General features: G+C 34.3%; 1 protein-coding gene across 1 annotated transcript; it reads left to right on the top strand.

The window, feature by feature from the left end:
• The first annotated feature begins 383 nt into the window (after positions 1 to 383).
• Positions 384 to 4,601, top strand: LOC149845138 (WAT1-related protein At5g64700-like). The gene is made up of 8 exons (XM_089987045.1): positions 384 to 574; positions 671 to 733; positions 1,059 to 1,175; positions 1,262 to 1,484; positions 1,608 to 1,766; positions 3,000 to 3,101; positions 3,346 to 3,497; positions 4,430 to 4,601. The coding sequence occupies exons 1-8, from the start codon at positions 384 to 386 to the stop codon at positions 4,599 to 4,601; spliced, it is 1,179 nt and encodes a 392-aa protein (XP_089843171.1).
• The last annotated feature ends 11,016 nt before the right edge of the window (positions 4,602 to 15,617 follow it).

Raw genomic sequence — 15,617 nt, 5'->3', positions numbered from 1 at the left:
CATATGAATTATTGTGGGTCTCAAGATATTCCTCCATACACCCCCCACACACAAATTTGTCTTCGGTGGAGAAAACACACCCCCTCCGGTTGTTGGGTTTTCCTCTTTCCCTTGGTAGGCCTTTGCCATGCTTCAACGTTTTCCTTCGTAAAAAGGTAAAAACGTCTTTCAATTACCTCTTTCAAACCCTATTTTCTTAGGACCCTATGCGATAAGGTGAGAGTGAACTCACCTATGATCTGACATATTTTAAATTTGCATTATTGCCCGCATCCAACAAGGGCCTATAAAGAGTATACAAAACCGAGTAGTCGAGCTAGAGGAAATTAAGAGAAAAGCTGCAGAAGACTGCAACAACGCAGGCATCGTCGCCGAGAGTAAAGATGAGGATGAGTGAGGCACTTGAAGCGTACGGTCCTTATGTGGCTCAGGTGATGGTCCAGGTTGTGTACGGTGTGATGAACATCATCCTAAAGATTGCCCTAGAGGATGGCCTCAACCATTACGTGTTTGTGACATACAGGCAACTCTTTGCAACTCTTGCCATCTCTCCTGTTGCTTATTTTGTGGAGAGGTACGTAGACAGAACCAGTAAATTTGGAACTGAAGAAAGGGTAAATGACTCGTTATCATGTATCTGTTTCTCTTTGTTTCATTTTGTTCTATGCAGGAACAGGAGGCCGCCGCTAACACTGAAAGCAGCGTTTCACATCTTTCTTCTCGGACTGATCGGGTAAGTAGTCATCGTTCATTTGCTGTAAATGCTCAGGATTCTCTAATTCAAGTAGCTTTTCTTTTTCATTAAAAAAAAAGTTGTTTTTTTTTTCAAAAATATATATGATGCTGGTAACTCAATTCTCAAATACTGTCCAGAGTCTTATAAGGCAATTGAGTCCGAGCAGCTTGTATGTTACCCCCTGGAACACGGGGCCGCGTGTTCAGGGGTCCGAATGAGTGCCATGGCACTCATTCGGACCCCTGAACACGCGGCCCCGTGTCCCAGGGGGAACATACACCACCCTGAGTTCATCTTTTTGTTTTTCCTTTTTCTTCTACAGAATAACAGTCAATCAAAACCTTTATTTCTCTGGGCTCGAGTACACATCGTCTACTTTTGCATCGGCAACTACCAATCTAATACCTGTCATCACTTTTATATTGGCCTTCTTTTTGAGGTATGCGCGAACTTATGTTACTCCAATTGTATTTGAGTTATATTTGGCTCTAAAGAAAATTCGTTTGCCTTGTGTTATTAATCTAGAATGGAGAATGTGGATATACGGAAGATCAGAGGTCTGGCAAAGGTTGTAGGGACAGTAGTTTGTGTAGGAGGAGCCATGATAATGACAATATACAGAGGCCCACAGATTTTCCACTTGAGCTTTTGGCTTCTTCAATCGTCTCTCCTCGGTAGCTCGTGGGTGACAGGTGCAATTCTACTCTTTGCCAGTGCGCTTGCTTGGTCGGTTTGGCTGATCTATCAGGTATAAAGATCTAGGCTGACTTTTACTATGCTATCAACCATCTTATTACTGTGTTTTTTTCTGCCAGTTGTTAATTTGATTTACCTATGAACTTGATTGGAAACATTTTCCTTGGAAATACAGGCATGGATAATTCCCCGTTATCCTGCTCAGTTGTCACTGACAGCACTCATGTGCTTCATGGCTACGTTTCAATCTGCTGCAATAGCTCTTCTTCTAAACCATGACACTTCAAAATGGAAGCTTGGCTGGAATATCCAACTAATATCTTATATATACACGGTAGTGATCCTGACACCTCCTTATTTCTTACAATTCACAGTACTGCAGCAAAAATTCCCATAATGAGAGCAGATCCAATGATCGTGAGTTTTTTTATTTTTTATTTTTAAATAGCATGGATATTTAATTAGGTTTTAGGCTACTTATTTTAATTAGCATTTAGGTTTCTTAAATGAGATTAATATTTAATTAGGTATTCCACATGATTGATTTTAGTTAGACTTTTAAGGGTTTTGTATTTTTTTCTCAATAAACATATATATAATGTTTGTTAGGAAATAGGTTTTTGATTTTTTTAGTAGCATGAATATTTAAATAGGCTTTAAGGTTGTTTGTGTTTTCTTTTTCAATTAGTATTTTGTTTTTTTATTTTGTTTTTTAATGAGTTGAATATTTAATTAGGTATTTCTATTTTTTTTAAATCAACATTAAACATGATTCTACATGCTTGATTTTAGTTAAAAATTTAAGTTTTTTTTTTTATAAAATAGCCTATAAATGAGTGGTGGTTGTTAGGATTTATGGTTTTGATTTGGTTTTTTATAAGATGTCATAAATGCTTTTATGGTTTCATGGTTTTTTATTTTTTTCAATGGTAATTATAGACATGAATCCATGAGTAATCAATAATAAATGCTTGATTTTAGTTAAAATATTAAGGGTTTTGTTTTTTAATCAATTAATATAAATGCATAATTATGATATTTATAGGTATTAAGGTCTTTTGTAAAAGTTATGCTTTAGAATAATTGTTTTTTTTTGGAAATGTTGTTAGTATAGTTTATTATAATTTATCTTTCCTTTTCACTGTGCATTTGTTTCCACCCTAGTTTAAATTCCTGGCCCCTGGTGCCGACTACTTAAGAAAGTACTCCCAGCACCAGAAATCGCTGTGTCAAACAGCGAAAATTACCAAATGCTACACTCGCCCATTGCATGCAGTACTTTTTGCCGTCTTCGTGTAGCTATTTTCTGTGTTTTGTGTGAGAGCGAGTACTTGTTAAGTACTCAAGCAGAGAACTGGTTAGGCTATGAATATCGCTAACACTTTAAAAATATTGCAACTTAATCGAGATACTTTCAAAATCTTGTTTTTTTTTAAATATCCCAGTGTTTTCCCTCGCCAAGATTTTTTAAAGATGTAGTTGACAAGTCCAACACCAGCCTTTAAACAGCGCTTTAAGTAATATAGGTTATATTAAATTTGTAGGCCATTTATCTTGATCCTAACAGGACGCTAAGGGCGCAGAGATCCGGTGCAAGGTGATAATTTTTGGTGTGCTGCTGCACTTGATCATCTACCATCTACTGATCATGTGCAGCAACACACTAAAAGTGTGCAATCACATTGCCCTTGATCCTTCCTCCACTAAGCCATAGTTTGCAACCAAACCATAGAAGGGTGAAACCTTGCTTCTTCTTTTTTTGTTTATTAGACAAAGTGGCACTTAATCAAATAAAAAAAACGTACTTTTGCATTCTGCAAAATTTTGTTGTTGAGCTAAAACACGAAAAATATCGACTTTGGTGCTGTCGAAATGTTGCCCAAGGGCTAACCGAGTGGTATGGTGTAATTCAGGGTCTGACTTGCTCTGCTTTTGCATTCTTCATACAAAGTTGGTGCATAAAGAAGAAAGGTCCCGTCTTCTCGTCAGCGTTCAACCCTCTAGCAACAGTCCTCGTGGCCATCTTGCAGACGCTTTGGCTACGTGAATCACTTCATTTAGGGAGGTATGTCCAGTAAAGTAATGGATAGTTCAACTACCACATGCATGACTCCACCATTACGGCACATTAATATAATGTTACACAACTCATTTTATAAGCGAGATATGATTCCTTGATTGCTTTCACGTACATTTTCATCACAAGCAGGATATATATACATATATATATATATACTAAAAGGAAGATTAATGCCTGCTACTTTTCTAGCATACCACCAGATCTACCAGGAGTTGTTTTCATAAATCTGACCCTGCAGTTGTTTTCTAGCATAACAAAATGTTCTTTCCTAAAGATTTTCACAACATATGGGTAAAATTTGAAAGTGATGCTTGGATGAACTATTTATTTATTAGAAAAAAAAACAAATTTACTTTATTAGAGAAAAAAATATGGGTAAATTTAAATTATAGGATAAAAAAAAAAGCCCGGTGCCTAACGTTGTATACCTTTTTATTCTCAAGGACGATGGGGCTATGGTTTTGGTTAGGTTACATTATTTACTTTCTCTAAAAAAAAAATGAAAAAGTGAAGCTATATGGAGGTGACCAACTAACATTCCTAGAACTTTTGAAGCTTCAAGAACCAAGCCGAGTAATCAATATACTGAGGCTATCTAATTTCCCAAATGTTTGAATTTTTTATTTCCTTGAAATGGACAAACTATGCGTATTGTTGAACACGATTGACTGTTTGGTTTCGACCAAATAGTATGGGACCCAGTTTGAATAACCAAACTATGTTTGAATGACTCTGATTCTGAACTGAATCCAGGTTGAATTAGTCAGTTTTTAATCAGCAGTTGACAAGTGTCAGGAAAATATAAAAAAACATTTTAAATTATTTGTTAAAATTTATTTAAAAATAAGCCGAATGAACCCAGTTTCATATCGATTTTTTCACCGACGCAACGATCCTTACAACATTGGTTTTCACAGTGTGGTGGGAGGAGTTCTGGTGATCATGGGCCTTTACTTTGTGCTATGGGGAAAAGCAGAGGATGGGAAGGATCAAACCATTCGTTCCAGAAGAGCGAGTGGCATTGAGAACACCGATGACGTGGTGGTCAGCGTCAGAGAGCCATTGATGAATGGGAATGCTCATAATTAAGTTGGACGCCTTTGTTTTGTTGCTTTCTTGGTTCGCATTATTTTTTCCTTCTGTGTATGATCCATTTTTTAGTCAAAATGTTGAAAAATAGACCAGCCTTAGAAAGGCACTATGGAGGGTTAGCATTCACACATCAAATTTGGGCAGCAGCCATTCAGATCAAACTTATGTTTTGAGTAGCAGTGACACAACCGTATTACGAGTCTTGTCATATTAAATAAATGCTTAAATGTATTATTCTTCAAAAAGAACAAGACATAAAAAAAGCTGAATTTCTAGCGAGAATCTCACAACCATTTTAATTATAGTTTGTGCTAGCAACGGCAGCCCCACTAGTTCTCTAATGAAGTCATTTTAGACGTGTATTGATTTGGATAACTTGATACAATATACAATAGGGCTCGTTTATGTAATGCCCTAATTCTTGAAACCAAAAATTTAGAGTTTTTTTTTTAAATCTCTGTTACACAATTTTCAAGAAATACAACAAAAACTGTATTAAACATGATTCAAGTCTTGTGCAGGTTACAACTTTCAACTCACACGAATAAGACTAAAATTAACTGAATCAAATCATTAATAAAATTGAAATAACTAAAAGCACTAATCTCACTTAATCAGAGTTTATAAGTTCAATGAATTCAAGACATAACTAATAATATAACTCAAGTCCTCTTAAAAGTCTTAAAAGAATGTGACTTTCTTGACACCACCTTGAGCCTTTTGTCATCACCAGTCAAGTTACTCATTACTTGAAATTGTTAAAAGTAAAGACATTAATAATAGCCCCGGTAAAAAACATAACATGACATAGGCATTGAAAAAATGCAACACATATCTCATACATCTTTTCATATTCAAAAAAACTTTATAACATAATAATTTTATAGCATACAAACATTAACAACAAGAATCTTAACAAATCTTACCCACCAGTAAGAGCACCTCCAACCACATCTGTTAAAAATCCAAATCATAGGCAAATACATAACTACGTATGTCAATATTCAAACATATTCATATAATCATAAAATATGCATACAACATATGACACTGATGCACTTGTAAACCTCATCTAATGCATTATTACATTGTTACTTTTCACCGTCATGTAAGGGTACACTTTCAGGAACTTAACTCAAACTCAGTAATCATATTGAGTGTTTATTATGCCATGTATTTTAATTTTCTCATTGATTCAAAGAGTTTGAAAAACAACCACTGAAGCGGTCTGTGATAGAGAGAAACTCACAACGGTCCATGCGAAATTGATTTTTACTCTACAAAGTTTCTGGACCTACCTACCTAGGCCTCTTTGGTAGTCTGAGTCCCCTACAACCGACAACTGGGGACCAAGAAGACGTCGTTGCCCTCCATAGAAAAATAATGGCCAATCAGTCGTATGTACCTCATATCCTCTCCAAGGTAGACCATGTTCAAATGAGCTACTAGGTGTTGTAACACTAGGCTTACTACAATATTAGGTGCACTCAGCACTAGGCTCCTCAATCCTAAACTCTACTCTAGGTAGCTTATCACATTGCCTCACAAGCCATGAAGAACCCCTAAATTTTTCTTGAGGTGTAACTAGATATAGCCCATTCAAACAATCTTAAGGTATGTACTCCACTTTAAGGAGCACCCAGGAGTCATGCTTTTTTAAGACTTAAGTGTGTATGAGCATGTCTATCATATATTTAACTTGGTGTTCACTAGCACCCTTGGTTCTACTAAATCTGGTTTACCCATGAGCGTAGTAAATGCATGCCTTATATGACTTACAACACATCACATGCCACATACCCCACTATATGATGCATGAGACTCATTTTAATATAGCATAAACCATGAATTACATAAAATATCATATGTATGCCCATGCACACTATATGACATATCTATCATGCTCAAAACTCATATACTAATACGCAGTCTCATATATTATCATATATAAATCATCAACATACTTGCATATAACATAAACATGAAATATCATATATTAGAAAATACATAATTAACATTTCATATCATAAGCAAGCATAAAATTTAAAACAAAGCAATTCACAAGACATGGCATGTCCCAAACCAAAGAATGCATATATCAAAATCTTTTATGTTGTTCACGGTTCTGTTAGACCATCATACTGAGCATATGTGAACTCTAAAAAAATCATAGTTATACCAGAGGGTGTTGCATCTTATATCTAAGTGATAGCTCAAATAAAACCAATTCCGTTTGTCCGTAGAAATTCATAGACCAGAAATTATTTTTCAATTCTGTCAAAACATAACTGAAATTTGTTTCATAAAGAAGCAATCACCATACCTAATTCAAGAGGAATCTCAATTTCTAAATTTGTTTTATGTTAGATATTCTTGTTATCTTTCAAAATCATCTAATTTCACCAAAAAATCCTATCATATGATTTTTTTGTATTTCTGTACCGAACCTTGTCTGTGACAGTTCCAGATCAAGATCTTTTGCAGAATCCTAAACTTTGCTTAACTTGTATGAGACTCTAGGATTCTTAGATAATGAATTTGACTTTTTTAAATTTTTTCTCAAATTTATCTACATAATAACTATAGCATATCAAAAAATTAGCCATAAACACCAAACCATTGATTTATTAGATTTTCTACAACAGTGATTGTCAAAATTTGCTCTGCACATAGGACAATTTTTTTTTATCTTGTATTGCAGTAGTCATAACGCTCAATTTTGTTCCACTACTGGGGCCTAATATTTTTTTGAGACACCTCCTCGATGTTTAGAAGTTTTTAAAAAAAGGATTTGGCTAGAAGTGATTCAGTTTGAGAGCTATAATTATTATACCACAATGAATCAATTAAGAAAATCATGATTGCATTGCATTATAATATAAAATATGCTAAATATAGGGAAAACAAAAGGATCAACATGTAATATTGTTTTTCAATCATGTATCAATTATATACACAATACTTATGCACCACGTAAGCTTATAGAATACATTACATGATAATAAAATATGCATCAGATCTTAAACTATCAATATAATGCATGGTTTTTGTACATAATATCTAGTTTAAGATGATAGCATGCTAAATCATCATAGAACACATGAAATAAATTTGCAAAAATATGATTCATATTGTAAACACATTAAAGAAAATAAATATTCATTCGGTCATGCTGGAAATGACATACCAATGTTAAATCTTGTGAAAAATGACTATATTGTATGACCAAAATGACATGTTTTTTAAAAAGCCTTAACAATTTTCAAATTTGTCTATTGTCTAAAATGGCAAATGTTATTATTTTTATGAATTTTTTAGCCCTCGCACCTATCATTTTGGTGTAAATTTCCCCCATATGTGAATTTCCTCCATATGTGAATTTTCTTTGTCTCCACCTGAAACTCCAATCTTGCAAGTATTTGAGTTATCACACATTAAAAATTTACCAAATTCACATAAAATAAGTGCGAGCAAACTTTCTTTTAAACTTGAACCGACAAACATTGCAAATAATTGAGTTAGTTTGCATAAAAAAATTTCTAAATCTGCATAAAAAATATGTGCCTTTTTAAACTCAAACTGACAAACATCGCAAATACTTGAGTTACCTCGCATTAAAAATGTAATAACATTGCATAAAAATCTATAAAATTTCTTTTTAACTCTAACCGACAAACATCGCAAATACTGGAGTTACCTCATATAAAAAATGTAATAAGGACACCTAAAAAATCAATGATTTTTTTTAACTCTAACCGACAAACATCTTAAATAATTGAGTTACCTCACATAAAAATGTAATAACATCGCATAAAAAACTGTGATTTTTTTTAACTCGAAATGACAAACCTCACAAATACTTGAGTTGCTTCACATAAAAAATATAATAATATCGCATAAAATATGTGCAATCAAATTTTCTTTTAAACTAGAACCTCCAAACATTGTAAATACCTAAGTTGCTTCGCATAAAAAATTGCTAAATTCACATAAAAATCTGCAAAATTTCTTTTAAACTCAAACCGAGAAACTGCATAAATACTTGAGTTACTTCATATAGAAGACAAAATAATGTTGCATAACAAATTTGCGAATGTCTTTTAAAATTTAAAATGCATGTTTTTTTCTATGTTTGAGATAATGGTACCGGTCTAGATCAGGGTTATTTTTGCTTAGGGTTAATTTTGATCTAGTACCTCAAAATTTTTGCTTCTTTTTAAGAACAAAATCTTGGGTTCTTTGTGATCCCCAACCCGTGGTCCTCAAAATTTCCTCCGCATAATTTTTGAGTTTTTTTTTATCTTCAACAACTTTTTTGATGATTTCGATGTGGCTGTGGCATTCTTTCCGTCAACTTCTCTTGTTAAATTGAAATATGAGTTATTTATGGTCCCCCTATGGACCCCAAAATCTCCTCTGCACACATAGTTTAAAGCTTTTTTTTAAAGAATATAATATGTTTGTTTTTAAGATTGGTGTTTACTTTGAAGATGCATTATCAGATAAAAAATTAATATTTTCACTTCTTTGAAGATGCTTGAACATTATTATATAATTTTTTATTTTTCTGTGTATGTGTAATAGGGCTTGGGTTGACCGTGCACAAGGTGTTAATGTCGGTAGTTGGTTTTGCAAAGTGGTTGTTGTATGTACTGTATTATCAATATATATTGTATATTCTATTTGGTTGGTGTAGGCAGTTAAGATGACTTCAGTATATGTTAAAGTGCATTGTTGTGTGGCTGATATTGTAGTTGGAGATCATTAGTAGTTCCCCAAAGCATTAGCTTTAATGAATTAGTGGCTAGGTTGTCTCAAAAAACAAGACTGAGTAAAGAGTTAATCAACCTTCAGTATACATATTTGTTATCCATAGGTGATGAACTAGGCTGGGTAGATATTTTTTACGACAATGATGTAGAAGATAAGTTATTTAGTGGTGACATTTACTTAGTGGTCTGCATAGTGCATCAAGAAACAATTAAAAAGGATGTAGAACAATTTATCCAGGTCAGTGTGTTGTTGAACATCAAACTGTCCCAAGTAGTGAATGATGTTGATTAACCAAACATGCAAGTATCATAAATAATAAATGGTAGGAATGTTGTACAAGTGGAAAACATGCAGTTTCTCAAACCGATTAGGAATATAGATGTCAGACCTGCAAACAATGAAGAACTTCCATGAACAATTGAGGGTGTACATCAACGTATCACTAGAGATGATGTGGAATCACTTGGGCACCCCAGTTCTAGTGATCTGCATCCCAACAATGATGCACTAATGACCTCTCAGAGTGCAATTATAGAGAGTGGCAGGTAGTGGGATTCTGTGCAAACATGTGATCATGTCCATTTATGTCGATGGCGGATAATGTGCCGCAAAACCAAGGCACCCTAAAGAAGAAGGGACTAATAACAAACAAGGATGTTGTGCCATACAAGTCCAGTATCTGTGGTGAGCTTGCCCACAATAGGGGAAAGTGCAGTAAATTGTATGTTTATGCATTTTTTTATTATGTCAACTGTATGCATTAGTTTTTTCTTTAATGGATTTTGTTCTTTTGTATTTATATAGTCTTTGTTAATGAACAACTCCAATGTCTTATGTGTTATATGTATATCTTAGGTAGTTCGCAATGAGTATAAGGACAACAAAAGGAAAGGGAGATGTGGCAGACATCAACCCTATAAAGCCCCATGTCCAGCGCCAGTTGTTGTGCTCGAGGTACAGGATGTATAGGAGACTTGCAAGGAGATTTTTTTTTTGATTTTGACGAAAAACTTAGATGAAAAGTGATGTAAGTGTGAAGTTTATATGTTTGCTTGTTTGTTCTTTTGTATGTGTACTCGTTTAAATATAACATGCATATACTATATATGTAGCATTTAGCAAGATTCATAGAAAGACTTCAAGTAAAACACAATTGCCTCATGAAAAAGAGAGAAAATCTGTCAAAGACGATTTACCTTACTCCTTGTTTCTTCGTGAGTAAGCACAACCTTTTGTTTCTATTGTATTACTACTAAAAATAAAAAAAAACTAACTTGTATGCGTTGACTGATCACAACAATTGCTCACAACTCTCGGGCATAAAGAGAGGGCAATTACATGCTTGGACGTTGAATCATTGCCTTACATTTTGTTTGAAGTTGACAAGGTATCTCCAAAATGAAATTATGTGTGCTCAAGTTGTTTTTTAATCTCGATTTATTTTGCAGCTCTTATTTTCTATCAACTAGAACAACAATCATTGAGTTCTTTGGCAAATGGACCTAAAGGAGAAGGATTTTACGATATACAATTCACTTCGCACCACAACTTGCAGAGTTAATAACGTCATCTGTAAAACCCATTTTTTTTTTGAAAATTTTAGAAATATATAAAAGGGAATTTTTATTTAGATGGGATAATATAATATTATATTAAATATCTTGGATCTGAATAAAGGCATATCAAATCTAATGTGGATTTAGATATAGCAAGTGGATTTGGATCCCTGACGGATCTGAAACCCAGTTGGAGTTTAATTGGATTTTGAATAGATCCAAAATATTGTGTGACCCAACCAAGATTCGAAATCCATCTGAGAAGTTTAAGAAGATCAAAATTATTATGAAGATCCAACCCGAATCTGAGATCCATTAGAAAAAAACTGTAAGTATATAAATAAATTAATGAAGACATATTTGCAATGAAAAAGTGAAGTGGTGTTGTGGAGAGGTTTGTTGCCTCTTTTGGAGTTGACACGAGTTCAAATCCCACCACACACACGTTTAGTAAGAAGGCATTATGTTTGATTTTTGACAAAAATTACTATAATGTTATGACCCCAATATTGATACAAATAAATTAACGAAGACTTAAGTTGCAATGAAATGAGCATTATTGTAGTGGTGAGGTTTGTTGCCTCTTTGGGGAGTGACCCAAGTTCAAATCCTCCCATGCACAAGGATTTTTATTTTTTTTAAAATATGATTGTTTTTTTACAAAAACTAGAATTAAATGGCAAGAGTACAGGTTTTATGTATGAAGAATAAGGTTAGTCAAAAATTCCAAAATAAGAATGTAAAAACCCTAATTTTTGATTAATTTTTTTTCAAAAATAAATTCAGACATTTAGGACTAGAAATCCCTATTTTTGAGGTTGAAAATGAATTTGAAATGAAATTTTGATGAATTTTTACTTTTATTTCGTCAAAATAAGACTCGAATTAACTTCGAAACACCCTCGACAAGTTGTTGGGGTAATTTAAGTAATTTCGAAGCCTTTTAGGGGTATTTTTGATCTCAAGGGATATAGTCGTCCCAACCTTGGTTGACCACCAAGGTCAACTGTGTGAGACCCATATTCGTCTCATGCACTTTGACTAGGTAAAGGAGAATCAACGTAAGAGTCGATCCACGATCCGAGATCTAAATGGATCTCCACGCTCGGAAGCTAAACTAAAAGTTGAGTCTGGACAGGACTCAAACAATTGGTGATTCGAAGCCCGAGCACTCTATTGTGACAAAAGTGGCAAACACAAAAAATATGTATGATAGACATATGTTTCCAATGAAGGTAAAATCGCAGAAATCAGATATGGATTATCTGGTTTACGAACGGATCTCTGGACTAGTCAGACTCATCATCGACAGGCTGGCTGGAAAACAATCACTCATCTTTAAGAGGGTTTTCGAGCCCTTAGATGAAGAAGTTTGGGAAAACTCAAAATAAGAAATTTGTAGCTTAGTCTGGCTATCTTCCAAAGAACTAAAATTTGTGATTTTTGATTCAGTAAATCGATTTCTACGTCTATTTGAAGTTGGTGTATTTTCTATTCTAATTGTTTTGAATTGCAGAACAGGGAAATAAACATGCAACTAACAAAGGTGATTTTTGAGCAACCAACAAATCGATTCAGGAAAACTCTTTAACAGATATAATCTTAATCAGGATGTCTATTTTTCAGTAACTCAATCGGATCACCAAAATACATAAGATTGGATAAAATATGTGATGAAGATCAGACACTTGTTGTAAATAAAATATAATTTCATATTCAAATAAGCAGGATTGTAGCAGAGATTGTCAACTATTTTAGGATATCAAAAAATTTGATTCAGGAAAAATCATAAACATAAAAGATGTAGATCAAAGAGTTATCTTTCCAACAAGATCTTATTTGAAATTGTTTATTCAGTAACAAAAAAGATATGCTAAAAATACAAAACAGTAACAGAGATATGTTGCATAGGACAGGACTCGAGTCTTGTCCAACTGACAGAGATTTTTCAGTAATTGTCACGGGAAAATAAGGATGATCCATAGAAAAACGTAAAAAAAATGTTATAGGTTAAAATCTTATCTTTCCAACAAGCCAAAGATCACACAATTTGGTCTAGTATCTAGGGAGATACAACCTAAACAATGGGACTGTCTCAGATAGACCCGAGTGCAGAAACGAGTTTCTTTTGTAGAAACGAGATTCAATCAAAACACAAACATGCATCAGCAAAACTGAGATTTGGAGTAACAAAATCACAATAAATTTTTTACTAATATTCTGGAGAATATTCTCTTAGAACTTTAACAAGTAATTTATCATACGAAGACCAGCAACTATGCAATATACGAAATAACCAAAGGTAAAAAGTTGAAAGATGTTAGCTAATTTGCAGTAACAAACTCGACGAAGATGATGTTTAGCAGCCTTCACCAAGGCAAATGAAAGCACCAATGAAAGATCAACAAACGGATGTTCACCAGCGAGAACCTCGAACCAGCGCACAAGCCTTTTCCTCACACCTCAGAAATGAGTGTCTCTCTTCCTCACACAATAAGAACAACCAAGAATTTTAACCACTCTCAAGCATGAATTACGGTCAAACATCCAACCCCAAAGTTATAGCTTGGTGTCTTGGCTTTCCAACGAGTCAAAGCTCGCATCAATTGTCCTTGTATCTTGAGAGATACGACTCAAATACTGAAACTGTGTCTGACAGTCCAGAATGTCGAAAACGACGAAAACACACAACAATAACCACCTTCTTTCAAAATGACAATTTCTCTGGAATCAAAAGCAAGCCTCCTCCACCATGGTTGACCCCCTCTCTTTAACACATGTGGGAAATGGGTCTCATTAAAGAGAGAAATCCATTTCCCCAAGCAATGGCTCTTCCAAGGCATCCCTTTTTCAAGGCTATTTTGAATTTTTCCTATTTTTGCACATAGCCTCAGATATTCCCTTTTCAACAACTCTTTTAACTTTTAAAGGAAAAAAAATTCAAACAAGGGCTAAACTTGACCATATATGGGTGGCGCCAACTAGAGGTCCTATTTGGGTTTGGATCTTGGCCCAGATCCAAACAATGTTATGAATTGGACCTACAAACAAAATTGCATAAAAATAAAATGCAATACAAATTAATACTACTCTGAAACCCTGTACACCCTCTAGTACCACAAAATAATCCAACAGGGCAGTAGAACTATCTGAATCCATAGAATCCAGTACCTAAAAAAAATTAAAAATAATAATAAAATACATGACAAAGTCTAATATGGTTCCAAACATGCAAAAAGAGAACCAAACATCAAAAATAAACTATATGTGGACACTTGAAATATAATAAGCAAATAGATTTTGTAGTGTCGGAGATCCAATTGGACCCAGATGGTCCTGCACAATTGGATTTGCAACAAGACGCATCCTGGATCGGGTCTTGTGAATTGGATTTGAGATCCAATTCATCTTCAATGTTCGGATCTTTAGGATGCTTTGTATCATTAGGCTTTGACCAAGGTAGGGTTTTTGAAATTATTTTGTACATGGAGGTGATTTGAAAAGTAAAAAAAATGGTTTTAAAGGTAAGAAGAGGCATTCAAAATCACCTCTTCTTGGGCCAATGCATGCAGAGTTGGGTCTGCATGCATTGTCAGCCCCTAGCTTGTGTAGTGAGCTCATCATGAGCCCACTTGAGTGCTATGGGCCCCCCTTTGCCACCCTTTATAGCTATTCAAAAATTAGAAAAAAAAAGATTTAAAACATAAAAAAAAATTAACAATTTCACCTTTTCTACAGCCAATGCATGTAGAACTTTCTCAACTGTCTCTCATCTCTCATCACTCTCTCTCTCCCTCACTCTCTCTTCTCCTTAGCATCAACCCATTTTTGGTGGTATTAGATTTTTTAGAACTTTGGGCGGTACCACTCACCTATATAGTCATAGTTGGTGTAGTTAAAGAAGTTAGCCAGCTAAGGAGTTCGGTTGGTGGAGATTTTCAAAAACATCCAGCTTAAGGGTGAAGGCCTAGTCGACCCGGGTAGGTTAGCTCTTCTGTCTCCATTTTCTCTTGTATTTTCTCATTCTTAAGAGATGATTTTCTAAATTTTTCTTGTCTTTTTTTTCATTGTGTTTTTGTTTTGGACAATTTTAAGGAGGAGAACCACCGGAGAGTCATGCTAAAAGATGTGTCTAGCAGGGCCTAGGGATTGTACTTATCAGACTTTAAGAATCAAGGTAGGTGTTGATCCCTTCTATGTGGTAGTGGCATGTGTTAGGCTCGTTTCGAGTTAGGCTTTGTCCCCCCCCCCCCCAAAATTTAATGGCTGCAAAATTTGTGATTTTCTCTAGCTTTGTAAACTAGGTAAAATTTTGTCTTGATGAAATGTTATGCTAGATAATATGGACATACATATCTATGTATATGCAAATTTTGCTTTTTGGCTTAGTTTTGCAATACTTGTTTAATTTGGACTAACTGAAGTTGGGTTAAGGAGGAAGGGAACTTCATATTATAGAAAACACTTTTAGAAGTGTTTTTGAATTATAAACACTAAAACAAAAATTAGATTAATATAAATTTTTATTTGTAATGTTTTATAAATATGTTGGTGTAACTCAGAATTCATCTAAGAAGACTCACTGTCAGTATTTTGGTCATAACTTTGTCATGTGAAGTCAAAACATTTTATAGTTTAACTCGTTGAAATGCTATCGAACTCTCCAATAATCCTTCAGTATTAC

This window comes from Nuphar pumila, chromosome 2 (assembly GCF_984573655.1).
Source record: "Nuphar pumila chromosome 2, dmNupPumi1.hap1.1, whole genome shotgun sequence".
Classification (NCBI taxonomy): Eukaryota; Viridiplantae; Streptophyta; class Magnoliopsida; order Nymphaeales; family Nymphaeaceae; genus Nuphar; species Nuphar pumila.
The sequence above is the reverse complement of the archived record's forward strand: the minus strand, read 5'-3'. Positions and strand labels throughout refer to the sequence as shown.

What these genes read in the sequence shown, in the direction of transcription:
- LOC149845138 (XM_089987045.1), top strand. Translation starts at nt 384, where the DNA reads ATGAGGATGAGTGAGGCACTTGAAGCGTACGGTCCTTATGTGGCTCAG. An exon ending in ATATTGGCCTTCTTTTTGAG is followed by an intron (nt 1,176 to 1,261) that starts GTATGCGCGAAC and finishes TTATTAATCTAG; the next exon opens with AATGGAGAATGTGGATATAC. An exon ending in TAATATCTTATATATACACG is followed by an intron (nt 1,767 to 2,999) that starts GTAGTGATCCTG and finishes TGATCCTAACAG; the next exon opens with GACGCTAAGGGCGCAGAGAT.